Source organism: Leucoraja erinacea, chromosome 23 (genome assembly GCF_028641065.1).
Source record: "Leucoraja erinacea ecotype New England chromosome 23, Leri_hhj_1, whole genome shotgun sequence".
Taxonomy (NCBI): domain Eukaryota; kingdom Metazoa; phylum Chordata; class Chondrichthyes; order Rajiformes; family Rajidae; genus Leucoraja; species Leucoraja erinaceus.
The window spans coordinates 25,416,089-25,440,119 of NC_073399.1; the positions used below are offsets into that span (position 1 = coordinate 25,416,089).

Below are 24,031 nucleotides of genomic sequence, written 5' to 3' on the forward strand. Positions count from 1 at the left end.
CTATCCAATTTATTTTTAAATGATACCAATGAACCTGCCTCCACCACTTCCACTGGGAGCTCATTCCACACCGCCACCACTCTGCGTAAAGAAGTTCCCCCTCATATTACCCCTAAACTTCTGTCCCTTACTTCTGTCCAATTAACCTACAAAGCTGCACATCTTTGGAATATGGGAGCACCCAGAGAAAACCCACACAATGTCAGGGAGAATGCACAAACTCCGTACAGACAGCCCCCGTAGTCAGGATCAAACCCAGGCCTCTGGTGCTGCAAGGCATCAATGCTACTGCTGCGCCATTGTGACGCCCTGCATAATACAGGCATAATACACAAAAGACAATTTGAACACAGCAAGGTCTCGCAAATATCATTATGATAATAACACAATCATCTGTATTTCTTGTGCGACAATGCCTACAGAATAATTATTATTGGACCATCTATCAGGAGGAACCTTCCTGCGTGTCTTCAGAATAATAAAAAGTGGTATTTTATATCCAGTCGGGAGGTTTTGAGTTACTGCCCAGTCTGAAAGGAGGTACCAGTGGAGGGAATCTCCCCGACTCCATCACAACAAATGTCTGGAACATTTCAAATACTTAGATCACTTCACCCTTCAATTTTTGAATATTGAATGGATTAGAAGACAAATGTTCTTATGGGTCCTTGTTACTTGTAGTTCTTCCTCTGCATGCTGAAGTGTTAGCCTGGGTCAAGAATTTCTGATGTGGAGCTTGGAATTTATTTTCCTCTGACACAGGGGTAAACGGCTAGCACTTACACTATCTATTCCACTAACTAAACTCCAAGAGCTATGTAGATTGGGCACTGGGTAACCAAACTTAATAACAGCATCATCGCAGATGCTTAAATATCAATATGTCAACTTTATTTGTCACATACACATACAAGATGTGCAGTGAAATGCCTGTGGGATTGTGCAAAACAACAGAATAATTACAACATAAATAACAAGAATAACAAGAATAACAACAAAATAAACCAAGGAACTAATCATTGATTTCAGAAAGAGGAAGCTGAGAGACCATGCACCATCTTTCGTTGGTAGGTCAGTTAGCAGCTGCATGTTTCTGGCTGGTAACATCATGAATTACCTGTCCTCGGCCCAGTAGAGATATAACCAAGAAAAGGGTGCATAGTTTAGAGATTCAATGGGTCAACGAATATTCATACAAGTTTCTACAGATGTACTGTGGAAAGTATCTGGTTGATCACATCTTGGTACGGCAATTCCAATGGACAGAGGCACTGTCTCCCCACCATTGAAAGCATCTACATTTTCTCAGGAAGGTGGCATCTTTCATCTGGGCTAAGGATCACGAACATCTGGGCCATGCTCTTTCACACTGCTCCTGATGGGCACAAGGTGCAGAAGCCTCAAGTTACATATCACTAGGCTTCAGAAACAGCGACTTTCCTAAAACTAACAGACTCCAGAAACCAAGTAACACGACCCTAACCTTGCTTGGCAATAAAACACTACCGAACACTTCTTGCATGACCATAGCCTTGATTTTTCTATAAATGTATTTTGCACCAATATCTCAGTTTATTTTGCAGTCGTTGTTTTGTTTTACTGTCCTGCTGAATGTAACGTGCAATTTATGTATAATTTTGTATTGTTTATGTTTGTGTGTGCGTGAGAGAGTCCATGTGTCTATGATGCTGCTGTGAACACGAGTACCCGCACCTCACTGTACTTGTGCGAATGACAATGAACTTGACTTGATTACCAAATGTGGTTAATAAACTTTTTGTGTTGACAGCATGACACCCGATCTTTACGTGAACTGGTACGGAAGCTGTAATTAATGGTCAAAGGCATCGAATGAAGAACCAGTTAATGCAGGCCGGCCATCCCTTTCACTAACTCAATTGCAACACTACCAGCTCTTCATTAGTGCAGATCGAAGACAGACTTGGGAATTACTACATTATCAGTTGTATTGCCTTTCCCATCAGAAACCAGGCATATGTGGGTAAAGAATCTTAAGTTCAAGAAGAGCAGGTGAGGTCTCACTGGAATCTTGGGTGATGCATTTGCTCACGGGCAAAACTAACAAATTTCTTACCAATGTCGTAGTATTGTCAATAATGCGGTTTAGCCCATTCATACGGATTGTGTTGACTTATGCAAACTTATCCCCACCTGAGTATGTTCCTCAGCCAACAAGAACAGAAATTTTGGTCATTTCCACAATGGTGTTTGTTCAAATACATTTCATAAGCTATAATGTGCTTTGGGAGATGTTAAGTTTGTGAAAGATGCTATTATATAAATGCAGGACACAATGCACTGGAGGCCAGTAAGCATCTAAGGAGGGGATGGATAGGTGATATTTAAGGTCAGGATCCTCCTTCAGACTCACTAATGGGAGGGAGAAAGCTGTAAAAGAGTTGGGGGTGAAACAAAGCTTGGGAAGTGATAGGTTAATACGGATGAAGAGGGTTTGATTGGATGGAGTAAGTGACAAAAAGGGGGCAAATAAGGAGAGTAGAAAAGTAAAATATGAAGGCAGAGCAAGGGATATCGGTAGAAGGGGATGGATGGAGGTAAAGGGAGAGTAGAATAGTGGGGGGAAATGGGTGCGTATCAGAGTGGGCAAAAAGAGTGTCAGATAAGCAAAGAAGAGGGGTGAAATATAAAGGCAGGGGGAAAGGTATTGGTGGAAAGGGACAGTGGGGAGGGGAAAGAGGTGGGATTAAAAGGGGATTATGGAATTTGGGGACTCGAGACAAGCAAACGGAAAAGGGGAAAGGAGCCAGGTGGCTGGGAGGTTAGTGTGGAGATGGTGGGAGAATTGCTTGCGCAGTGGAGTGGAATGGGGGAGAAGGATATTACATGATATTGAAGAATTTCCTCGAGCACTTTATGTTTTGCTCAGGATACCAGTATCTGCAGATCCTTGTCTAAATGTAGACTCCTTCCATTCTGGAGCGGAGATTACAGTAATTCCTCAAATTGAGGAAGATGTGCATCAGAGGAACCTGAATGAAATTTGAAATCTCTGGAAGAATGACAAAACCTGAATGTTGTAAGTATGAGATCTAAGACTGGTATGTTGAATTATAAGAAATTCTGGAATTCAGATAATCAGTCATGTCTTGCATTGCATTTCTCCAGCATTCCCTTTAGTCCTCTCTGCCCTTTTAATGTTGCTTGAATCTTTCATTTTCTTTAACATTTCCTGTTCTGATGAAAGGTCATTGACCCATAATGTTTCCTCTGATTCTCACTTCACAGTACTTGCCTGATCTGCTGACTATGTCTGATTTTATTGCTGGGTTAAGATTTATTTCAAAGAAAATAGATGAAGGCAGAGTTGTGGATGTGGCTCACATGGACTTTAGTAAGGCTTTTGACAAGGTGCTGCATGATAGTCTTATCCAGAGGTTAATGCATAAGGGGATCCAATGCTATTAGCAAACTATATCCAACATTGGCTTTGTGATAGGAAGCAGAGAGTAGTGGCTGATAGGTGTTTTTCTGAATAGTTGGTGCATTTCAGGGATCAGTGCTGCGATCTTTGCTATTTGTAATCGTTGAGAACGCAGAGGGTATGAATGATAAATTTACAGACAATGCAAAGACACTGAAGAAGGCTGCCTAAGGATACAGCACGACACAGATCAGATGGAAAGTTGTGCAGAGCGAAGGAAGATGGAATTTAGTCCATACAGATGTGCGGTAATACAGCTTGGGAGGTAAAATTCTGATAAAATAACAGGGGACACCTTGGGCTCTAAGCCCATAGTTCCCTGAAAATGGCCAGACTGGTGGATAGTTTAGTGTAATAAGCATTTGGTATGCTTGCATCAGGAAGCAAAGTGGTACATATACCCCAGTTTATACCTACGCCGCCGAAGTAGAGATAGTTGAAAACTTCAGATTTAACCATATAACCATATAACAATTTACAGCACGGAAACAGGCCATCTCGACCCTTCTAGTCCGTGCCGAACACATATTCTCCCCTAGTCCCATATACCTGCGCTCAGACCATAACCCTCCATTCCCTTCCCATCCATATAACTATCTAATTTATTTTTAAATGATAAAAACAAACCTGCCTCCACCACCTTCACTGGAAGCTCATTCCACACAGCTACCACTCTCTGAGTAAAGAAGTTCCCCCTCATGTTACCCCTAAACTTCAGTCCCTTAATTCTCATGTCATGTCCCCTTGTTTGAATCTTCCCTACTCTCAGTGGGAAAAGCTTTTCCACATCAACTCTGTCTATCCCTCTCATCATTTAAAAAACCTCTATCAAGTCCCCCCTTAACCTTCTGCGCTCCAAAGAATAAAGCCCTAACTTGTTCAACCTTTCTCTGTAACTTAGTTGCTGAAACCCAGGCAACATTCTAGTAAATCTCCTCTGTACTCTCTCTATTTTGTTGACATCCTTCCTATAATTAGGTGACCAAAATTGTACACCATACTCCAGAATTGGTCTCACCAATGCCTTGTACAATTTTAACATTACATCCCAAAATATCACCAACAACTTCTCCTGGACGACCCATATTGAAGCAATGGTCAAGAAAGCACAACAATGCCTCTACTTCCTAAGAAGGCTTAGGCGGTTCAGGAAGTCCCCAAGAATTCTCACCAACTTCTAACGATGTTTCATGGAAAGCATTTTATCGGGTGGCAGCACGGCATGGTTAGGGAAAAGCTCCATCCAAGACCGCAAGAAATGCAGAGAATTGTGGGTGCTGCCCAGACCATCACACAAAATCAACCCCGCTTCCATTGACTCCATTTATAACTAACACTGCCATGGCAAATACTGCAGCATAATCAAGGATGAGTCACATCCTGGTCAATCTCTCTTCTTTCCTCTCCCATCGGCCAAAAGATATAGGTGTGAAAACGCACAGCTCCTGATCCAGTGAGTTACTTCCCAGCTGTTATCAGGCAACTGAACTATCCTACTGCAATCTTGAATTATTCTCTGCCTCATTGGAGACCCTCAGACTATCATTAGTGGCTTTATCTGGCACTAAACATTATTTATGTTATTCTCTTTATCATGTACCAGTACACTGTGAATGGCTTAATTGTAATAATGAATTATAACCATATAACCATATAACAATTACAGCACGGAAACAGGCCATCTCGGCCCTACAAGTCCGTGCCGAATAACTTTTTTACCCCTTAGCCCAACCTGCCTGCACTCATACCATAACTCTCCATTCCCTTCTCATCCATATGCCTATCCAATTTATTTTTAAATGATACCAATGAACCTGCCTCCACTACTTCCACTGGAAGCTCATTCCACACTGCTACCACTCTCTGAGTAAAGAAGTCCCCCCTCATATTACCCCTAAACTTCTGTCCCTTAATTCTGAAGTCTTGTTTGAATCTTCCCTATTCTCAAAGGGAAAAGCTTGTCCACATCAACTCTGTCTATCCCTCTCATCATTTTAAAGACCTCTATCAAGTCCCCCCTTAACCTTCTGCACTCCAGAGAATAAAGACCTAACTTATTCAACCTATCTCTGTAACTTAGTTGTTGAAACCCAGGCAACATTCTAGTAAATCTCCTCTGTACTCTCTCTATTTTGTTGACATCCTTCCTATAATTGGGTGACCAAAATTGTCTCACCAATGCCTTGTACAATTTTAACATTACATCCCAGCTTCTATACTCAATGCTCTGATTTATAAAGGCTAGCATACCAAAAGCTTTCTTTACCACCCTATCTATAAGAGATTCCACCTTCAAGGAACTATGCACGGTTATACCCAGATCCCTCTGTTCAACTGTATTCTTCAATTCCCTACCATTTACCATGTACGTCCTATTTTGATTTGTCCTGCCAAGGTGTAGCACCTAATTGTCTTTCCACTGACTGGTTCGCACACAACAAAAGCTTTTCACTGCACCTCAGTACATGTGACAATAAAATAAACTAACTTTCTTTCATTGAGGCATTGAGTACAGTATTGGGATATCACGTTGCAGCTGTACAATTGGTTATACAGCCACTCCCTGACATGTGTAAGTGTTACATCCCGTGGGCTCTTGCGCAAGTCAGATGTTACGCAAGTTGGAAACGGATGTGCTACGATTACATTTACCATTTGTACTGCTTATGTACTATATTGTACAGCAAACATTGTGAAAGGAATAAAAAATTATCCGATCTGAAGTTGTGGAAAATCCGAAAATTAGGTTTGCAACACGAAAGTGGAAACAGACGGAGACATTTTTTTAGGCACATTATTTGAAAAATAAACAAACTAATCTTGTTTAAAACCTAAATTTAAACTTTAGGGCATTTTTAGATCATGTTTTACACAATAACTATGTGTGTGGAAGTGTTGATGAATAAATTCAGTTGATGCTGTTGAGCCTGCAAAACCTGATATGCAAACGTACCTAAAAATTCAGTTTGCTAATTAAAAGCTTCCAACAATGGCAGAGAATTGTGTTACTGTGTGGCAGCTCTGATGCGTAGACCAGGTGAGGAGGGGGCTGTGGACCCCCAGCAGGACCAAAAACAAGACCTGTCAAAGGGCGGATGAGCTCCTCGCAAGCCAACGACCATCTACACTTCAGTAGAAGTTGTGATCACTGTCGTACACAGCATTTCAACCATGATGATAATGATTTACTTCCATTTGGAAGGAAATGAGCTAATTAGGAATAGCCAACATGGCTTTGTACGTGGTAGGTCGTGTCTCACTAAGTTGACTGCATTTTTGAGGAGGTGACAAAGAAGATTGATAAAGGTAAGGTGGTGAATGTTCTATACGTAGATTTTAGTATGGCTCTTGATAAGGTCTCTCATGGTAGGCTGATCCAGAAGATTAAGATGTATGGGATTCTGGATGCCTTGGCCATATGGATTCAGAACTGGCTTATTCATAGAAGTCAGAGGGTCATGGTGGAGGTTACATATTCTGGCATTAAACTACAAGTTGGACCAGCTGATGATCTCAAATATGAGCAGGTTGATTCTCCAAGGTACCATGTTCCTTAGCCAAATTATAATAAAACAAACCAATTAAGGGGCACATGACCCACTTGGTTTCCTTGTTTCACCATAGGTGCAATTTTATTGGTGTTCATTTGGTTGTACAGTTGGGGGACATGGTGAGATTGTGCAAAGTGCTATAGAAATGCAATTTCTATCTTATTTTGCAACTTATCCCAGTTAGGGAAGCATTTTGAAGGTGTCAGCTGTCTCATTGCCTTGGGCTAGGGAGAGGAATAAAGAACATGAGTCCAGGTTCCCAGTTCTGCCTGATATCCAGTGTTTGAATGTACAAGTGTATGCACTTTTTCAGGAAGAGGATTGAGTCCAGCTCTCTCAACATTGGGGTATGGAGAATGGTTACCAGCATGGGACACCTAAACTACAAGCTCAAACTCAGAGGCCAATGTTCCAAATGAGGCATTCTCACTGACCCGAGACATCACCTATCCATTTTCTCCTGAGATGCGCCTGACCCACCGAGCTACTCCAGCACTCAGGGTCTTCTTTTGTAAACCAACATTCCTTGCTTCTACTATTTTTGCAGACCTGTTTACTGAGTAGGGCAAAGAGTTTCCCCTATCCCATGTGACACTGGTTGATCAAAGGCAACAACTGCACAAAAAGGATGGTTTGTGTTCAGGCGAGGTCATGAGAGAATATTACACGTCACTGCAGATCGATGGGCTTGAAAACATGGAGGCACAGTATTTAATTACAAATCCTAAACATTCATTTGCTCCACCACTGGTTTTCAGCGGCTGCACTCTCAACCATCTCAAAAACTGCAGTACTGCAGCTAGCCACTCGGGTAACTCCATCAGACTCTCCGAGATGCATGACATTGACCTTTATAAGGACGAGAAGAGCAGATGCAGAGGAACACTGCCTCATTTTGGTTCCTGTCTAATGCACATATGTCACCAATCTGAACATTTCCACCGGACCTTCATTGTTTTTGGGTCTAAATCTTGGAACTCCCTCCCCAACTGCACAGTGGAAGGACGTTGAAGAGAAGAACTGCAGTGCTCAAGAAGGCAGCTTATGACAACCCTCTCAAGCGCAAATAGGGATGGGCAGTATTTGCCTGCAATATCCTTTAACAGACAGATTTGTACAGAAACTGGAATAATATGCACCCATTTATTATCATTTTGCTTTTGTTTTAACTTGCTCCCATTTCTGGTCCAGGAAAATACCTACCCCAACACAATCTTCATTTCCCTGCCATTGTCGGCACACCAAGCACGACTTTAACATCGTGTAGCCCGCAGTCTCTCATAAGAAGAGGCCAACTCGGGAGCTCCAAGCCTTGGGGAGAGTTTTGATCACCCCGACGGGGGCTTCGATCGTCGGCTGCAGGGGCTTTGATCACCCTGGCTGCGGATGCCTCGACCGCGGGAGAACAAAGAGGAAGAAGACAACTTCTCCTTCCATCACAGTGATGAATGTGGGATCCACTGTGATGGATGTTTATGTTAACTTTTATGTGGTTATGTGTCTTGTTGCTTTTCACTCAGTCTGGCTGTATGGTAAATATCACTGTACCTTAGTTGGTACATGTGACAATAAACTGTCCTTGAAATCTTGAACCTTGAAACATTATCACTGAATGACACTCACTTCCTCGATAAAAGGAATTTGTGTAAAGCGTGTGGAACCTCAACGTTTATTTTTCATACACCATCCAACAAAGAACCAGCATTACACAAAGTTGCCAAGCATTTTATGAATTAAAGTGTTCCTCTCACACAAGGGTTTGTCCACCTGTATGAAGGCTGGCTCTGCTTCAACAGCAGATCTCTCCCACATGTATGAGAGTTTGTGGCAATCTTGAACCATGGTGATCTCTTCAAGTTAAATAATAACTGTACATGATGATAGTTTGAGACACTTAAAGCAATGGAATGGATGATAGAGGGATGTGGGGATATGGCTGTGGGCAACATCCTTCACACATGTATGCACGCCCCATTACCCTCTCATTTTCTTTCATCTCCATGTCAGTCATAGAGTTATGCAGCACAGAACTTCGACACAACTCATCTATGCAGACCAAAATGCCTACATGAAGCCAATTGCCTGTGTTCGGCCCATATCACTCCAAAGCTTTTCTATCCATGTACTTGTTCAAATGTATCTTAAATGTTGTACTTCTACCTGCCTCCACCACCTCCTCTGGCAGTTCCTTCCAGATACCCATTTGCCACTCAAGTTCCCTTTAAATCTTTCCTCCATTACTTTAAATCTCTGCACAACTCTGGGGAAAAGATGACCATCTACTATATCTATATCTCTCAGTTTTATATGCTTTTATACAGTCACCCCCCTGACCTCCTTTGTTCTAGGGAAAACAGTTCCAGCCAATTCATTCTCCCCATTTAGTTTTAGTCTATTCCCAGCAGCATCCTTGTGAAAGCTTTGTGCACCTTCCCTAATTTAACCACATCTTTACTCTTGTTCTGTTCTATGGGACTGCCATGGAGAGTGTACTTTACTGCAGCAAGGTCAGCACGCATCTGCTACCACGAAACATGCAAGAGGGAATCTGGAAGTCACGCAAACAATGTTTTAAAAGGAAAATGTCACAATTTTATTTGTGAGTGTTCCGATTAGCTGTTAGGGCTACATATTAATGATGCTGGGCATCTGTTACACAGGGTGTTGATTGTTTGTACTGGGTTTGCCTTTTGACAGCACTTGACACCATCAGAGTGAAATTTGCCTTCTGTTTCACCTGGTATCTGTAGTGAGGTAGCTATGCCCACATATGCTCTCAGTACATCCTCCCTGCAGTACACAGAGGTTGAGAAATGACTGTGATCACACCCTCCCTGCGCTGAATCACAGTCACCCTTCTGAACTATTAGTTAACAATGTTGATAATAATTCTATTGCATCTGAAGAATGGGGTGTAGTCCTCTCTGTTGCATTCTTTCTCCCCACCCTGAATTCCTGTCATTCTTGCAGGTGTTTTCACAGGCAGGTGACCTCCATCAGAATGGAAAATCACTGGTAAGCTCACAAAGTAAAACTACAACCTTTTGAACATTGGCTGCAAATGCATTGGCAAGCGGTTAGGTTCACATTACTGGAGATTGCACCTGACCCAGCTCTTCCCTTTGAAAAAAAACTTGTAAGCATCCCTGACCACTCAGCAAGCATTCGGCAAGTGTCCAACAGTTAATGACAAAATAAATGGATGCACTGGAGGGCTGGGAAAAGATAGCATCTAATTACAGTATCAGTGCATTGTAAAGTACCTCACAGTTAATGCTGTTGCTGAAATCCATACAGAGCAAGATCCCAAAAATATAAAATTCGATTAAAGACAAGCCCCTTGTTTGCTGCAGAGGGATGTTAGCTGAAAAGCAGAAACATGCCTGCGTTTCTTTCGATAAGACCACCAGCATCCACCTTATAAATGGAGGAAATACATCATTGAAGCTTCAGTTTAACATCTCACCCACAAGATAAAAGCATTCTGGGTATTGGAAGGGAGTGCCTGCTCAGTTCACCTGCCACAAACAATCCACTGGCTCTTCAACATGCAGCCAGCTGACTTTGCCATAAAAGATCACCAACTCATGCATACGAGTGCAACTAAAATAACTTGCACTATTTAGCATTTTTTTTACAACTTCAGGAAATCCTACAAAACTTTACCCGTGCTAGTGAAGGGCAGACACTGTTGTGAAGAGGGAAATAGGACAGACAGTTGTATCTCACAGACATGGTCATCGAAATGGCCAGGTTTCTCCATTTAGGACCATGGAAAATAACCAGTTGAGAGGGTGTTGGGGAAGACAGAATTGCACTTGAAAATCATCTGCATGTAACATTTGTCCGAAGGTGTTTAAACCCATGATGTTTTGACCCAGAATCCTCAGTTATACGGCAGATATGATATAGATGCTAATCATTACGAATCAATTTGCATTCAGCGAGTTGCCTGAAGAACTGTCCCGACCTGAACTGCCATTTTCTCCAGAGATGCTGCCTAACCCGTTGAGTTACTCCAGCATTTTGCGTGTGTCTTTTTGTATTATGCAGATTGAATGTGTAGCTTGGTGCCAGAATGATCTCGAAAATTCAGATCTGTACAACAGAATGAGTTGGATCAATTCGGTGTTTCTGAAGAGGATGTTGTGACTGCCAACCACGTCACTAATTTACTAAATACACCAATCCTCGGGCATTCTGAATTTCCTCCTTTAAATCCATCGCAAAGTTGAGGACAAAGAACATCACTGTCATCATTAAATTGAGTCGCTGGATCCTATGGTAAGCCTACTGCACACAGCCTGAATACACACACTTCACCAACTTAGATTTGAATTTATGGAAATGCTTAGCAGCAAGAATCGCTCAGCTGCACGGTGTTCACATATTTGTACACTTCTCAAGTGCATGGTTCCTGAAGCTCTCACAGTTTACTTCCCACATACACAACTCCCAAATTGTCCCATTTATCAATGCAAAACTCACAAAACGCGCAGCAAGAATGGGCAGGTGTTTGAAAGTGCAGCTTACAAACATATCCACAAAATTCAGCTTATGATACATGACTCGCATCGCAAAATAATTCTCAAATTTGCAGTTAATAAACCCTGCTTCAGCAACCACAAGACTAATTGCACATTTTATCCACCTGAACCATTTGTTCCCACATTTACCACCTCGGCAGCTCGGTTTTACATTTATCACCTCAACCTGCATGAATTCACCCAGCATTTTAGGCCATTCCCACATTTACTTGCTCCCTGAATACAGAAACGCTGAAGTAATTCAGCTCCTAACCTGTTCTCCCACCTTCTCCATTCGGTGAGGAGTTAGACACTCAACTAATTTACTCTGTTTGAAAAAAAACGCAGCTTTAAATCATAACGACGCATATTCTTGCATATCGGAAAAATCCATTCAGACTGCCGGCACTCAATACTTCCCAATTTGAAGGATTGCCACTTACCTGGCTAGCTTGTTGCTCGAAGGGACCTTAAATATGCTCTTTTTCGAGAACATGTTTTCTGATCTGTGAATCAGTTCTTACACACTGCTTTCTTCGTAGATCTTTGTCAATCTGGGATGGTGTTCCTTGCACACAAGAACTGTGCGTGTGTGCACTAAACAGTACAGCACTCAATTAGTTCTCAGTTTTGAGGGAGGCTCCCTTTTAATGACAGCTGATCTAACAAAGATTAGGAATAGTTTCAGGTTGATGTGAAACTCGCAGAACTGGTTTTGGAATGAATAACAAAAGACAGAAGTCACCCACTCCACCCCTCCCTGCCCAATAAATCACAATCAAAGGAATCCAAAGTTCTAATTCTCAGTGAGCAAACCTTGCTGCAATTACTTGGCCATTTAAATTGAGAATAATGTTGACTTGGAATAATTATTTACTGCACTTGATTGCCAACTTATTTTGGCTTTGGTTCTGTTCCTTGCCACTGATTACATCCCATTTTTCTACCTCCCATTTTGTAAGTGGGTTTGAAGTTCAGCCAGATTGTTGCCTGATTGATGATGTCCTGCATTTATGAACATTATCCTCACTGATACTGATTTCTCCTATCTTCTTTGTAGCATCACCTGCCTGCCACAGCTCACCTACATTTGAAGCTCCTATACAGACCTTGCAGTAGAGTTGCTGCCTTACCGCGCTACAGACCCGGGTTCGATCCTGACTACGGGTGCTTGTCGGTATGGAGTTCGTACATTCTCCTCGTGGGTTTTCTCCGGTTTCCACCCACACGGCAAAGTTGTGCAGCCTTATGGCCTGGTATAATTGTAAATTGTCCCTGGTGTGTGTAGGATCATGTAAATGTGTAAGGATCGCTGGTTGGCGTGGACTCGGAGGGCTGATGTAGCAATGTTACAAAATTTTGAGATTTTAAAAATCAAGTCCCATCAGATAAAACATTAAAAGAAGTTTGATTTGACACCTAATTCACTTTCATATCTTCAGTATTAAAAAGGTTATGGCCATTTTCATACTCGGAAATTAGCATCTTGTTCCCTATTGCTTTTCCATTGACTTAACTCAAAAGCTGTGATCGAGGACAGTCAAAAACCCATAACTTTCTTAAAAATTAAGAGAACTGAATGAAATTTTCAGTTATCGTAGATTGAAGCATTCTGAATCAAATATAAAACAATCTTACTTAATGACCTGAAATTAAAGCATATAATTAGTTAGTTACTTAATTGTAGCTAATTACAAAATTGGCCGTTGTGACGGAAATAGTAATAAACAACCAGACTGCTTTGAAATTCAAAAATGTGATATTGTCAAGATCAGAACTTTAATATTATTGTATTATATGCTGTATGTCCGTTATAGATAGGTAAATAATTTACAATTTCTAGCAAAAGACCAAGTCTTTATGGAGAAGATCAGCTGCTAGCTGGTACATTGGCATATCATAATCAGTAGCATCATCATACTCCTCAGATTGCAACCAATAAGCAACTCTGTACACCTTGTTTTTCCTCAACCTTTCAATTTTGGCATTGTAAACTACAAGTTTTTGCTCTTCAAACCACGCATGACATGCCTTTCTGCCCACTACTTTCCTATTAAGAATGTCCTGTAGATCATCACATTTGGAGTAGTCCAAATTCGGATAATCTCTGCGAATGTTGTTTAAATCACTCTTTCAATTTTTCTCCTAGTTTTTTCCTCTCTTTCGTGTCCCGCGCCGAGCATGCTCCTTGCTTTTCTGCCGCTTGATGATTTCTGCTCTCAATTCCTTCTGTATTTTCTTCCTTCTGTTCCTCTGCACTCTCCCCCGTGTCACTGCCTTACAGAGCACCTCTTCCCTACGATGCTCCTCGAGATTATCAAGGGAATTGACTGTTTTATTCTTGCACTCCGCATCCTACATGACAAATAAGACACGGTGGCATTGGGAGATTTCTGTTTCGATGAGTTGAACAACCCCATTATCTCCTCCGCATCAATGTAGTGTGATCTTGCTGATGCAGTCTCCTCCTTCAGTTTCTCAATTACACCAAGTTCAAAGTATTTACTGTACTGCCTCTCCAACACAGTGATAACAGCTTGAAGACAGCTCCTCATCTTTGAACTGAACTGTGGATGTACTGGTAGGACCCGAAGTTTTATCAATGTGGCGTCAAGATGTACCTCCTCACCGAATAAATCTTCCATTGCCAATACTAAGTTGGCTGGATTTTCTGTGGCTTCCTTTAGAGCAGCAATCACCCCTTTAACCACTTTCATGTCATCAACATGGTTGATCTGATTCTGGCTTGAAGTGTAGAAGCGCTTCGTCCAAGGCCCAGTCAGATATTTGCCAAGTAAGCCTAATATCTGAAGTTCTACTTTTGCTTCAGCCTGGGTGAAGTCATGGAGAATGGCACTTTTCAACCCCCCCACAGGATGTTCCGCTATTCAGCAGTGCAACAAAGTCATCGTAATATTCTATGAGCTTGCCACTAATATGAAACAGTATGGGCAATCTGTTGCCATGGTACCGTGGGAGGACACCTCGGGAGATGTTTCTGTCATCTAAAAATGCGACAAATCCTTTTGGGTCCCCTTTTCCGTTTTTGGTTCGAAGTTTGCTCATCTGCAGAATGGCATTTACTGCTAGACAGTCTTTCCCAAACAAGAATTGTCCTCCGGATTGATTCTGCATTTTGAGGGCTGAGCGAACTGATGGAGCAATGGAGTCAAGAGGATGCAAGTGGCAGTAGAGCTCGTTCAAAGATTTTCCCCACTCACTATTCACAATCCTAATAGCAGCATGATTAGCTGCACACCTGTCACTCATTGTGTTTGAAATGTTGTCGATTATCTTTTGTCTGGTATCTTGAAAATTTGCTTGCTCATTGAAATAAGTGTAAGTTTTACACAAATTGTCAATTGTTTTGTAAATATGTTGTGCATAGTCCTCAGCAGTCCCACCAGCCAATTCTTCGACTGCTGCAGAGAGACATTTGTTTGTGGTGGTGAAATGAACGCTGTTAATGTGGGTCTCTTCCTGGGTGGTTGCATTAAAACCAACAGTCAATCCCTTTGTTGCTAGGAGCATCTCTGCTGTTTGCAACTCAGCAATAGCTCCCAATTCTCGGGCCATAACGTCAACTGCACAGCGTCGAGGAACATGATCCAGATGAAGTCCACTCCGCTTGTAGAACTGGCTTATCAGGATTGGAATGTTTGCTGTGGGAGTTTTGGTTACAATACAGTCAAACACATGCATCCTTATTGTTGAGGAGTAAGTTTTCTGGCCCACCTTTGCCTTGACAATACTGGCAGCCTGCAGAGTTTCGATTGTTTCTTTGAGGACAAGATTGTCAAATTCGAGACGTCTCACATCCTCTTCCCTGTCCTTTAAATTTTCATGAACTTTTCTGTACTGGCGAATTGTAACAGTTTCCCTCTTTTTCTTACTGCCATGAAACATCAGCAATTGTCTGTGTGCTTTTTTAAGTTTCAAAAACTCTACCTTGGTGTTAGAAAGCTCTCGTGCCAAAGTATTCCCACGTAATTTGGTTTTGAGTTCCTGAATCTTTCTGTCCTTTAAATCAATTTGGTTTCGCTTTCTCTTTAAGGCTTGATTAACTACACGTTTGGGAGTTTTCAACCGTGCCCTAAGTTCACTGATCTTTGTAGGATACTTTGTTGTAAGAGCAGCCCTGGATTCGGACAGAAACTTTAGTCTTTTCTTCAATTTCTGTTTGCTTGGTGAGAGACTTAGAAATTCTCTGCTACATCTTGTTGAAACACTAGATGTCGATGGCATTGGTTCAGGTGAGGCAGCAGCTGCCGTTGACGTTGCTAGATTCAGTGGAGGATGCAGACTATGACTGTCATCGCCCATGTCCTCAGTGTCTTGAAATATGGGCACTTGGCTTTCAGCTGATGTCAAGGATTCAGGATCTTGAGTACCAGGCAGTGGAATGTCATCTAAAGAAATGTGTTGACTGCCTTCTGGAAGTTTAAAAGTTTCATCACAAATTTCCATAAATGCTCCAAGTCCCTTGGGATTGGTGAGTTTTTTAAACTTAAGCAAAGTTAACGAGAGCCTTCACTCTTAACTTAACAGCACCACATGAATAGCCTTCTGCATCCGACAAAGAGAAATGTGAACTCAGCGAATTCTCTGTTTCAGACAGACGTTTTCCAAACGAGGTATGCAAGTACAAGATGTGTCCATTTTTAAGATCCCTCTTAGACTCGGGCATGACAGAGAACTTCACTTCAAGTTGAACTCTAGCTATGCCTGTCTGGGCTTTTGGATTGACAATTTTGCATTTCTTCTTTGGAGACATCTGTTTACAATGTAAATTAAAAAAAACACTGAACAGCATTAACAGAAATTATTTGCAGTTTTAGAAAAAAAGGCAGAAATTATAAAGTTAAACGCTAAAACAAATAGTAAATACTCACCAAGAAAATCATCAGTTTCATCTACTAGATCTAAACATCTATCCATTTCATAAGAAACGGTTAACATTTTTAAATAGCCTAAGTGTCCAAATAACATTCACACAAGAATTCACAATATAACGATTTTTAAATCTCATTGTCATGAATTTATGGGCCAAATGGAAGGAATTTAGTATTTAATTCCCGTAAATTAATGGGCATTTAAATCACCTTGCGAGTGGGTTTTTGTGGAATGCGATCAATTGGAACGTTGCATTTGGGGTGAATTTAAACCCCATATCGGCAGGAAAAACAATGCCTGTTCGTATGGGGCCTAAATCACCTTTTCGCACCGTGAAATTTTGATTAAAGGCATCCTTTAATCAAAAAATCAAAATCAAAAGGTTGAACAAGTTAGGGCTTTATTCTTTGGAGCGCAGAAGGTTAAGGGGGGACTTGATAGAGGTTTTTTAAACGATGAGAGGGATAGACAGAGTTGACGTGGAAAAGCTTTTCCCACTGAGAGTAGGGAAGATTCAAACAAGGGGACATGACATGAGAATTAAGGGACTGAAGTTTAGGGGTAACATGAGGGGGAACTTCTTTACTCAGAGAGTGGTAGCTGTGTGGAATGAGCTTCCAGTGAAGGTGGTGGAGGCAGGTTCGTTTTTATAATTTAAAAATAAATTGGATAGTTATATGGATGGGAAGGGAATGGAGGGTTATGGTCTGAGCGCAGGTATATGGGACTAGGAGAGATTATGTGTTCGGCATGGACTAGAAGGGTCGAGATGGCCTGTTTCCGTGCTGTAATTGTTATATGGTTATATGGTTATCCTAAGAAACACGTTTATATGTAAAAATAGACGGCTTACCTTGCTTTGCCCCGTACGTGAGATACGTCCCGTTGTCGGCGTTGACGGCTTTTGAAGTCGATTTTTATTTTACTCCTGCTATTAAATTATCCAGCGATGATTTAAAACAAACTTGATAAAACGCAAGTCGGATCGATTATTCTTCAGCAGCTAAAAAGCCTGACAAAGATCGACTTAAACAGGCAGGACAAAACGGCATTTTAAACCCGCCCCCCTCTCAAAGGCGCCAAAGTTGCGCCACACGGCCAGTGGCAGAACTGCAGCGCCGCTGAAGGTAAGTTTTGTAACATAACTAGCTGATGCACCTGTTTCCGTGCTGTCTCTCTAAACTAAACTAAACCTTGTGTACTTTAAGACCAAGATCATTCTGAGGCTCTCCTGGACAGCCTTCCAAACTCTAAGCTTGACCTAGGGAAATCCTTGTGTTCCTGTAGGCAGCTCGCACCACATCCTCCTCATCACATCTGTGCTCGCTGATCCGCATTGGGATGCAATTTTAAAAACCTCATCATTTTCAAATCGTTCTTTTTTAAGTTCTAAGAACTTTTTTCACACAGAGAGTGGTGAATCTCTGGAACTCTCTGCCACAGAGGGTAGTTGAGGCCAGTTCATTGGCTATATTTAAGAGGGAGTTAGATGTGGCCCTTCTGGCTAGGGGGATCAGGGGGTATGGAGAGAAGGCAGGTACGGGATACTGAGTTGGATGATCAGCCATGATCATATTGAATGGCGGTGCAGGCTCGAAGGGCCGAATGGCCTACTCCTGCACCTAATTTCTATGTTTCTATGTTTCTATGGGATGGACTCACTCCGCCTTATCTCCTCAATCTCTACAAATCTCTTGGATCTTGCCACTCCTCCCAAGCTATGGTGGACACAGTGTAGTATCAGAACTGGCCACTCTTCCTGCTTCTGTAATCAATAACTGTACTACAAACCGGAACACAGCCTGTTATCTAATCGGAGAATTGCAGTCAACATTTTGTCAGTAATGATTCATAGATGTGGCAACACAAATCTCAATCAACAATCATATACAGGTGCACAACCTTTTATCCGAAGATCCAAATAATGAAAACCTCCGAATAGCGGACATTTTTTCAGTCCTTGAAGAAAGGTCCTTGAAAACGTTCACCGAGGGCGGCCCGCAGAGGTGACAGCAGAACCTCCGGTCGGTCCTCGAAGAAAGGGGAACTAAATCCCCATTCATAAAAGAGAAGGTGAGGGTATATTGCGCGGGAGGGTTAATAATTGACAATATGCTGCTGTCTGCCCGCTGAGTTAAAAAGTTCCCACGGTAGACTCACGATACACAGTCTTGCGTGGGAACTTTTTAACTCAGCGGGCACGGAGCAGCAGATTGGCGCTCCCTTCAGTTTCACCCCACCTACACCCCTCTGCTTCCCGGCCATGTGTGTGACCCCTTCCCTCCCCTCTCCAGCTCCCCGCCCATTGCACCGGCGTGGGGGCTTTGCACTGTCTTCAGGTCGGCGATGCCAGCATACAGTGCCAGTCACTGGAGACATCAGGACCAACGGGACACCGATCCCCAGGCCCACTGCAAGCACGGAGATCCCAGAGACCCACAGCCAGCAGCAGCCCAGCCCCGTTCCAACTCCAGAGGAAAACTGCAAACTAGCGGGAGACATCAGGACCACCAGAAGCCGCTCCCCGATGGGCCGCTACGGCGACAAGTGGCAGTTCGCCCACAGCCTGAGCTGTGCCCCCTCATCGGGACACCGACCCCCAGGCCCACTACAAGCACGGAGATCCCAGATCAGCAACTCCAGCCCAGCCCCGCTCCAACTCCAGAGGAACACGCTCCCCGTAGGCGCAGAAGCTGATGGTGTGCAAGGTACGTCTTGTTCTTGGGGTCGCGCAGCTCGGGCTGTGGGCGAACTGCCACTTGTCGCCATAGCGGCCCATCGGGGAGCGGATTCCTCTGGAGTTGGAGGGGGAGGGGGGTATTGTGCTGTTTGATCGCCCCCTCCTATCCCAGAGACAGGGAGACAGGACGTTCACCGAGGGCGGCCCGCAGAGGTGACAGCGGAACCTCCGGTCGGTCCTCGACGAAAGGGGAACTAAAGCCCCATTCATAAAAGAGAAGGTGAGGGTACATTGCGTTGGGGAGTAGGAATCCCAAGATAAAGTTGAATGAGCGTTCACCGAGGGTGGCCCGCAGAGGTGACAGCGGAACCTCCGGTCGGTCCTGGAAGAAAGGGGAACTAAATCCCCTTCATAAAAGAGAAGTGGAGGGTATATTGCCCGGGAGGGTATATCGCCTACCTTGAAGAAACCGGACATTTTTTCCAGGATGTCGTCTGCACACCAAAGCTCACGTTTGGCACCAAACGCACGTCGCCTCTGCTGCACACGGATATAAGAGTGTGAAAATGTCGCCTTAGGCCGCCTAAGGGCATGTAGCCCCGCTAGGGTGGCATGAGTGCGAGAGGTGATTCAATGCTGCGGTCACATTTACAAATTCAGGAATTCATTCAACACACTGCATTTCATACAGACATTTATTCTGCAAGAAAAAACTACATTGAAGACTCAAACTCGCGACCGAGGAACTGCCGGGATCAAGGCGCAAACTCGCGACCTTGCGGATATGAGCCGAGCACTCTACCACTGAGCCAGCCATTAAAATCTACGCTAAAAAATTTCCATTCCGAAGGCCGACAAATTCCAAATTACGAAAAGTGTCTGGTCCCAAGGCTGTCGGATAAAATGTTGTGCACCTGTACTTTAAGAAGGCTGTAAGGAAGGATATAGCGGGATGCAAAATAAAATGTATAGTTGGATTTACTTTTGGAGGGTTTGTAAAACCCAATGGAGGGGAGGGAGTGGGTGGTCGCTTTCTGGCCATACACAAACCAATTATTGTAAATTGTCATTGAAGACTGTTTGTAATTTACAGGTTCATGTCCAATTCAAGAGCTTGAAGATAATCCAGGGCAAAAAAGTGAAGAGGGAATACCAAATTAACAATTAGAACAATGCCACATCTCCTGTCTCATGTCACAAATTTAAAAATAAGTGTTGTCCCCATCCAATGGGATTATGGTGGACAGTTATTAGGGCTGCTGCATCTTCAGGCCAGGATTTAGGTTTGACCCCAAACTCCTATGCTGCCTGTGTTCTCCCTACGATTGCATGGGTTTCATCTGATTGCTGTGGTTTCCGCCCACATCCCAAAGTTGGGCAGGTTAATTGGCTCCTGTAAATTACCCCCTGTGTAGGTAAGTGGCAAAAGAGCCAGGAGACACAAGGAATTGCAGATGTTGGAAATGTGAGCAAAGCACGTGCTGGAGGAACTCAGTGGGCCAGGCAGCATCTGTAGAAGGGATGCACATAAGATGTTTTGGGTCGAGACCCTTCCGAGAATCACAGAAGATGAGCAGTGAGAAGCATCCTGATTCTAGGAAATCCAAGAATCCTCTTTCCTCCCATTGTTGTGGATGGGTACCTCAACTATGTCACCGCCGTGTTCTACAGTATAGCTCTTGCTTCCACTCCCCCCAGAGGGAGCAAGAAAGGTTGTGGCTCTGATCCTCACCTTTCACCCCACCAGCTCTGCATCCCACACATCATGCTTTGACAACGCTGCCACTTTCAATGTGATCCTACCAAAAGGTCACATTTCTACCCCAATCCCATTCTCTGTTGCCTCCACTCCCTCAGAAGCTTGTTAGTTCACTCATCCCTTCCCACTAGGGTTGCCAACTATCCGTCTCAGCCGGGACATCCCATATATTGGGCTAAATTGGTTTGTCCCATATGGGACCATCCTCATCCCGTATTTGACTGCTACTACTCGGGTCGAGGGGACTGTCGGGTCGGAGAACCGCGTCCGGCCCCGCCTCACCCGTCCCGACGTAGTGCAGCCCATGGAGTGCAGCAGCTAGTGCCTCACCCATGGCCCCATCGGTCGGAGGCCCGGCCAGATATCCGACCTTCGGACCTTCGCTTACCGCCGACGACACCACCCCTCCTCATGGCCGATCATCGGTTCATTAGTTGCCATTACAGATGGGGTGCCGGACTGCGTGCGATGTTGCACGCAAAGTCCGGTACCGGGGCTAAAACTCCTCAGCTGTCCAGCCGGCTGGTCTTTGTGTGCAGTCTATCACCCCAGCCTACTCATCATTCACCCAGCCACATCCGAGTTGGTCAATGAATTGCCGTCGGGAATTTGTCCCTTATTTTGATCTTTTGTCCCTTATTTCGGAGTGAGAAAGTTGGCAACCCTACTTCCCACCCTAACCAGCCCCTCCAATGTCCTTTGCAACGCAACTGCAGAAGATGCAACACCTGCCCCTATACCTCCACCCTTAGCTGCATTCAGGGATCCGAGCAGCCCATCCAAATGAGAGACTTCATAGGCACCTTCTATAACCTCATTCTCTGCATTTAGTGCTCCCAATGTGTTTTCCTTTACATTGGCAACATCAACTATGATATGGTGACCATTTCGCCCAACACTTGTGCTCGATCTGCCAAAGCCTGCTGGATCCCCATGTGCTAACCATTTTAATCCCATTCCCATATTGACCTTTCTGTCCTGGGCCTCCTCCAATGCCGGAATGAGACCACATGCAAACCAGAGGAGCAGCACCTCATATTCTGCTTGGGTAACTTACAATACAACATCCTCCACCGTTCTTGCATCAATCTCCTTTATCATCTCAAAAAAACTCAATCAAGTTAGTGAGACAATTTAGTTGCATACAAATAAGTATTGGCTATTCCTAATAGCTATCAGATTCAGATTCAGATTCAATTTTAATTGTCATTGTCAGTGTACAGTACAGAGACAACGAAATGCATTTCGCAACTCCCTGGAAGAGCGACATAGCAAACGATTTGAATAAATAATAATAAGTGTCCGGGGGGGGGGGGGGGGTGGTGATTGGCAGTCACCGAGGTACGTTGTTGAGTAGAGTGACAGCCGCCGGAAAGAAGCTGTTCCTCGACCTGCTGGTTCGGCAACGGAGAAACCTGTAGCACCTCCCGGATGATAGGAGGGTAAACAGTCCATGGTTGGGGTGAGAGCAGTCCTTGGCGATGCTGAGCGCCCTCCGCAGACAGCGCTTGCTTTGGACAGACTCAATGGAGGGGAGCGAGGAACCGATGATGCGTTGGGAAATTTTCACCACCCTCTGCAATGCCTTCCGGTCGGAGACAGAGCAGTTGCCATACCATACTGTGATGCAGTTGGTAAGGATGCTCTCGATGGTGCAGCGGTAGAAGTTCACCAGGATCTGAGGAGACAGATGGACCTTCTTCAGTCTCCTCAGGAAGAAGAGACGCTGATGAGCCTTCTTGATCAGAGTAGAGGTATTGTGGGTCCAAGAGAGGTCATCGGAGATGTTGACTCCCAGGAACCTGAAGCTAGAAACACGTTCCACCTCCGTCCCGTTAATGTGGATGGGGGTGTGCGTGCCGCCTCTGGACTTCCTGAAGTCTACAATGAGCTCCTTGGTCTTCTTGGAGTTAAGGGCCAGGTTGTTGTCAGCGCACCATGCTGCTAAGTGCTGGACCTCCTCCCTGTAGGCCAGCTCATCGTTGTTGCTGATGAGGCCAATCACCGTTGTATCATCTGCATACTTGATGATGGTGTTAGTACCATGTACAGGTGTGCAGTCATAGGTGAAGAGGGAGTAGAGGAGGGGGCTCAGCACACAGCCCTGAAAACGCCGGTGTTCAGGGTGAGGGTTGAAGAGGTGTGCTTGTCTAACCTCACAGACTGGGGTCTGTTGGTTAGAAAGTCCAGTATCCAGTTGCAGAGGGAGGGGTCGATGCCCAGGTTACCGAGTTTGGTGATCAGTTTTGATGGTATAATGGTGTTGAATGCTGAGCTGTAATCGATGAACAGCATTCTTACGTAAGTGTCTCTGTTGTCGAGGTGGGAGAGGGCGGAGTGAAGTGCCGTTGAGATGGCATCCTCCGTACTCCTGTTCTTGCGGTAGGCAAACTGATAGGGATCCAGTGTGGGGGGTAGGCAGCTTTTGAGGTGTGCCAGGACCAGCCTCTCGAAGCACTTGGTGATGATGGGGGTAAGTGCAACTGGGCGGAAGTCGTTGAGGCTTGCCGCAGTGGAGTGTTTTGGCACTGGCATGATGGAGGTAGTTTTAAGGCAAGTGGGGACAACTGCTTGGGCAAGTGACAGGTTGAAGATGTCAGTCCAGATGTCTGGCAGCTGCGCAGCACAGGCCCTGAGCACGCGCCCGGGGATGCCGTCAGGGCCAGCAGCTTTACGTGCATTAGTCCTACTCAGTGCCACGTATACGTCGTAGGGGGTGAGTGTGAGGGGTTGGTGATCGGCAGGTAGCACAGCCTTGATGGCTGTCTCTAGATTGTCCCTGTCGAAGCGGCCATAGAAGTGATTAAGCTCCTCAAGGAAGGAGGCGTCGCTGGATGTGGGGGTGATGTTGGAGGGTCTGTAGTCCGTGATGGCCTGGATGCCTTGCCACATGCGTCGGGGGTCGGAGTTGTTGTAGAAGTGCTCCTCAATCCTGAGCTTATGGCAGTGCTTGGCCTTCCTGATGCCCCTCTTCAGGTTAGCCCTGGATGAACTGTAGGCTCGAGCATCGCCTGACCTGAAAGCGGTGTCCCGTGCTTTCAGCAGTAGCCTGACCTCGCTGTTCATCCATGGCTTCTGATTCGGGTATATGGTCACCTGTTTGAGGGAGGTGACACTATTGATGGTGGAGTTTATAAAGTCCAGAACAGAGGATGTGTA

The 24,031-nt window shown here is 44.3% G+C and overlaps 1 protein-coding gene across 1 annotated transcript in view; it reads right to left on the reverse strand.

Moving 5' to 3' along the window:
* evpla (envoplakin a) overlaps nt 1–12,181 on the reverse strand; it is a 76,359-nt gene extending 64,178 nt beyond the window's left edge. Inside the window, exon 1 of the mRNA XM_055653979.1 lies at nt 11,984–12,181. Coding sequence (XP_055509954.1) covers nt 11,984–12,036 — 53 coding nt within the window. The 5' untranslated portion in view covers nt 12,037–12,181. The remainder of the gene's footprint in view (nt 1–11,983) is intronic.
* Nucleotides 12,182–24,031: the final 11,850 nt, after the last annotated feature.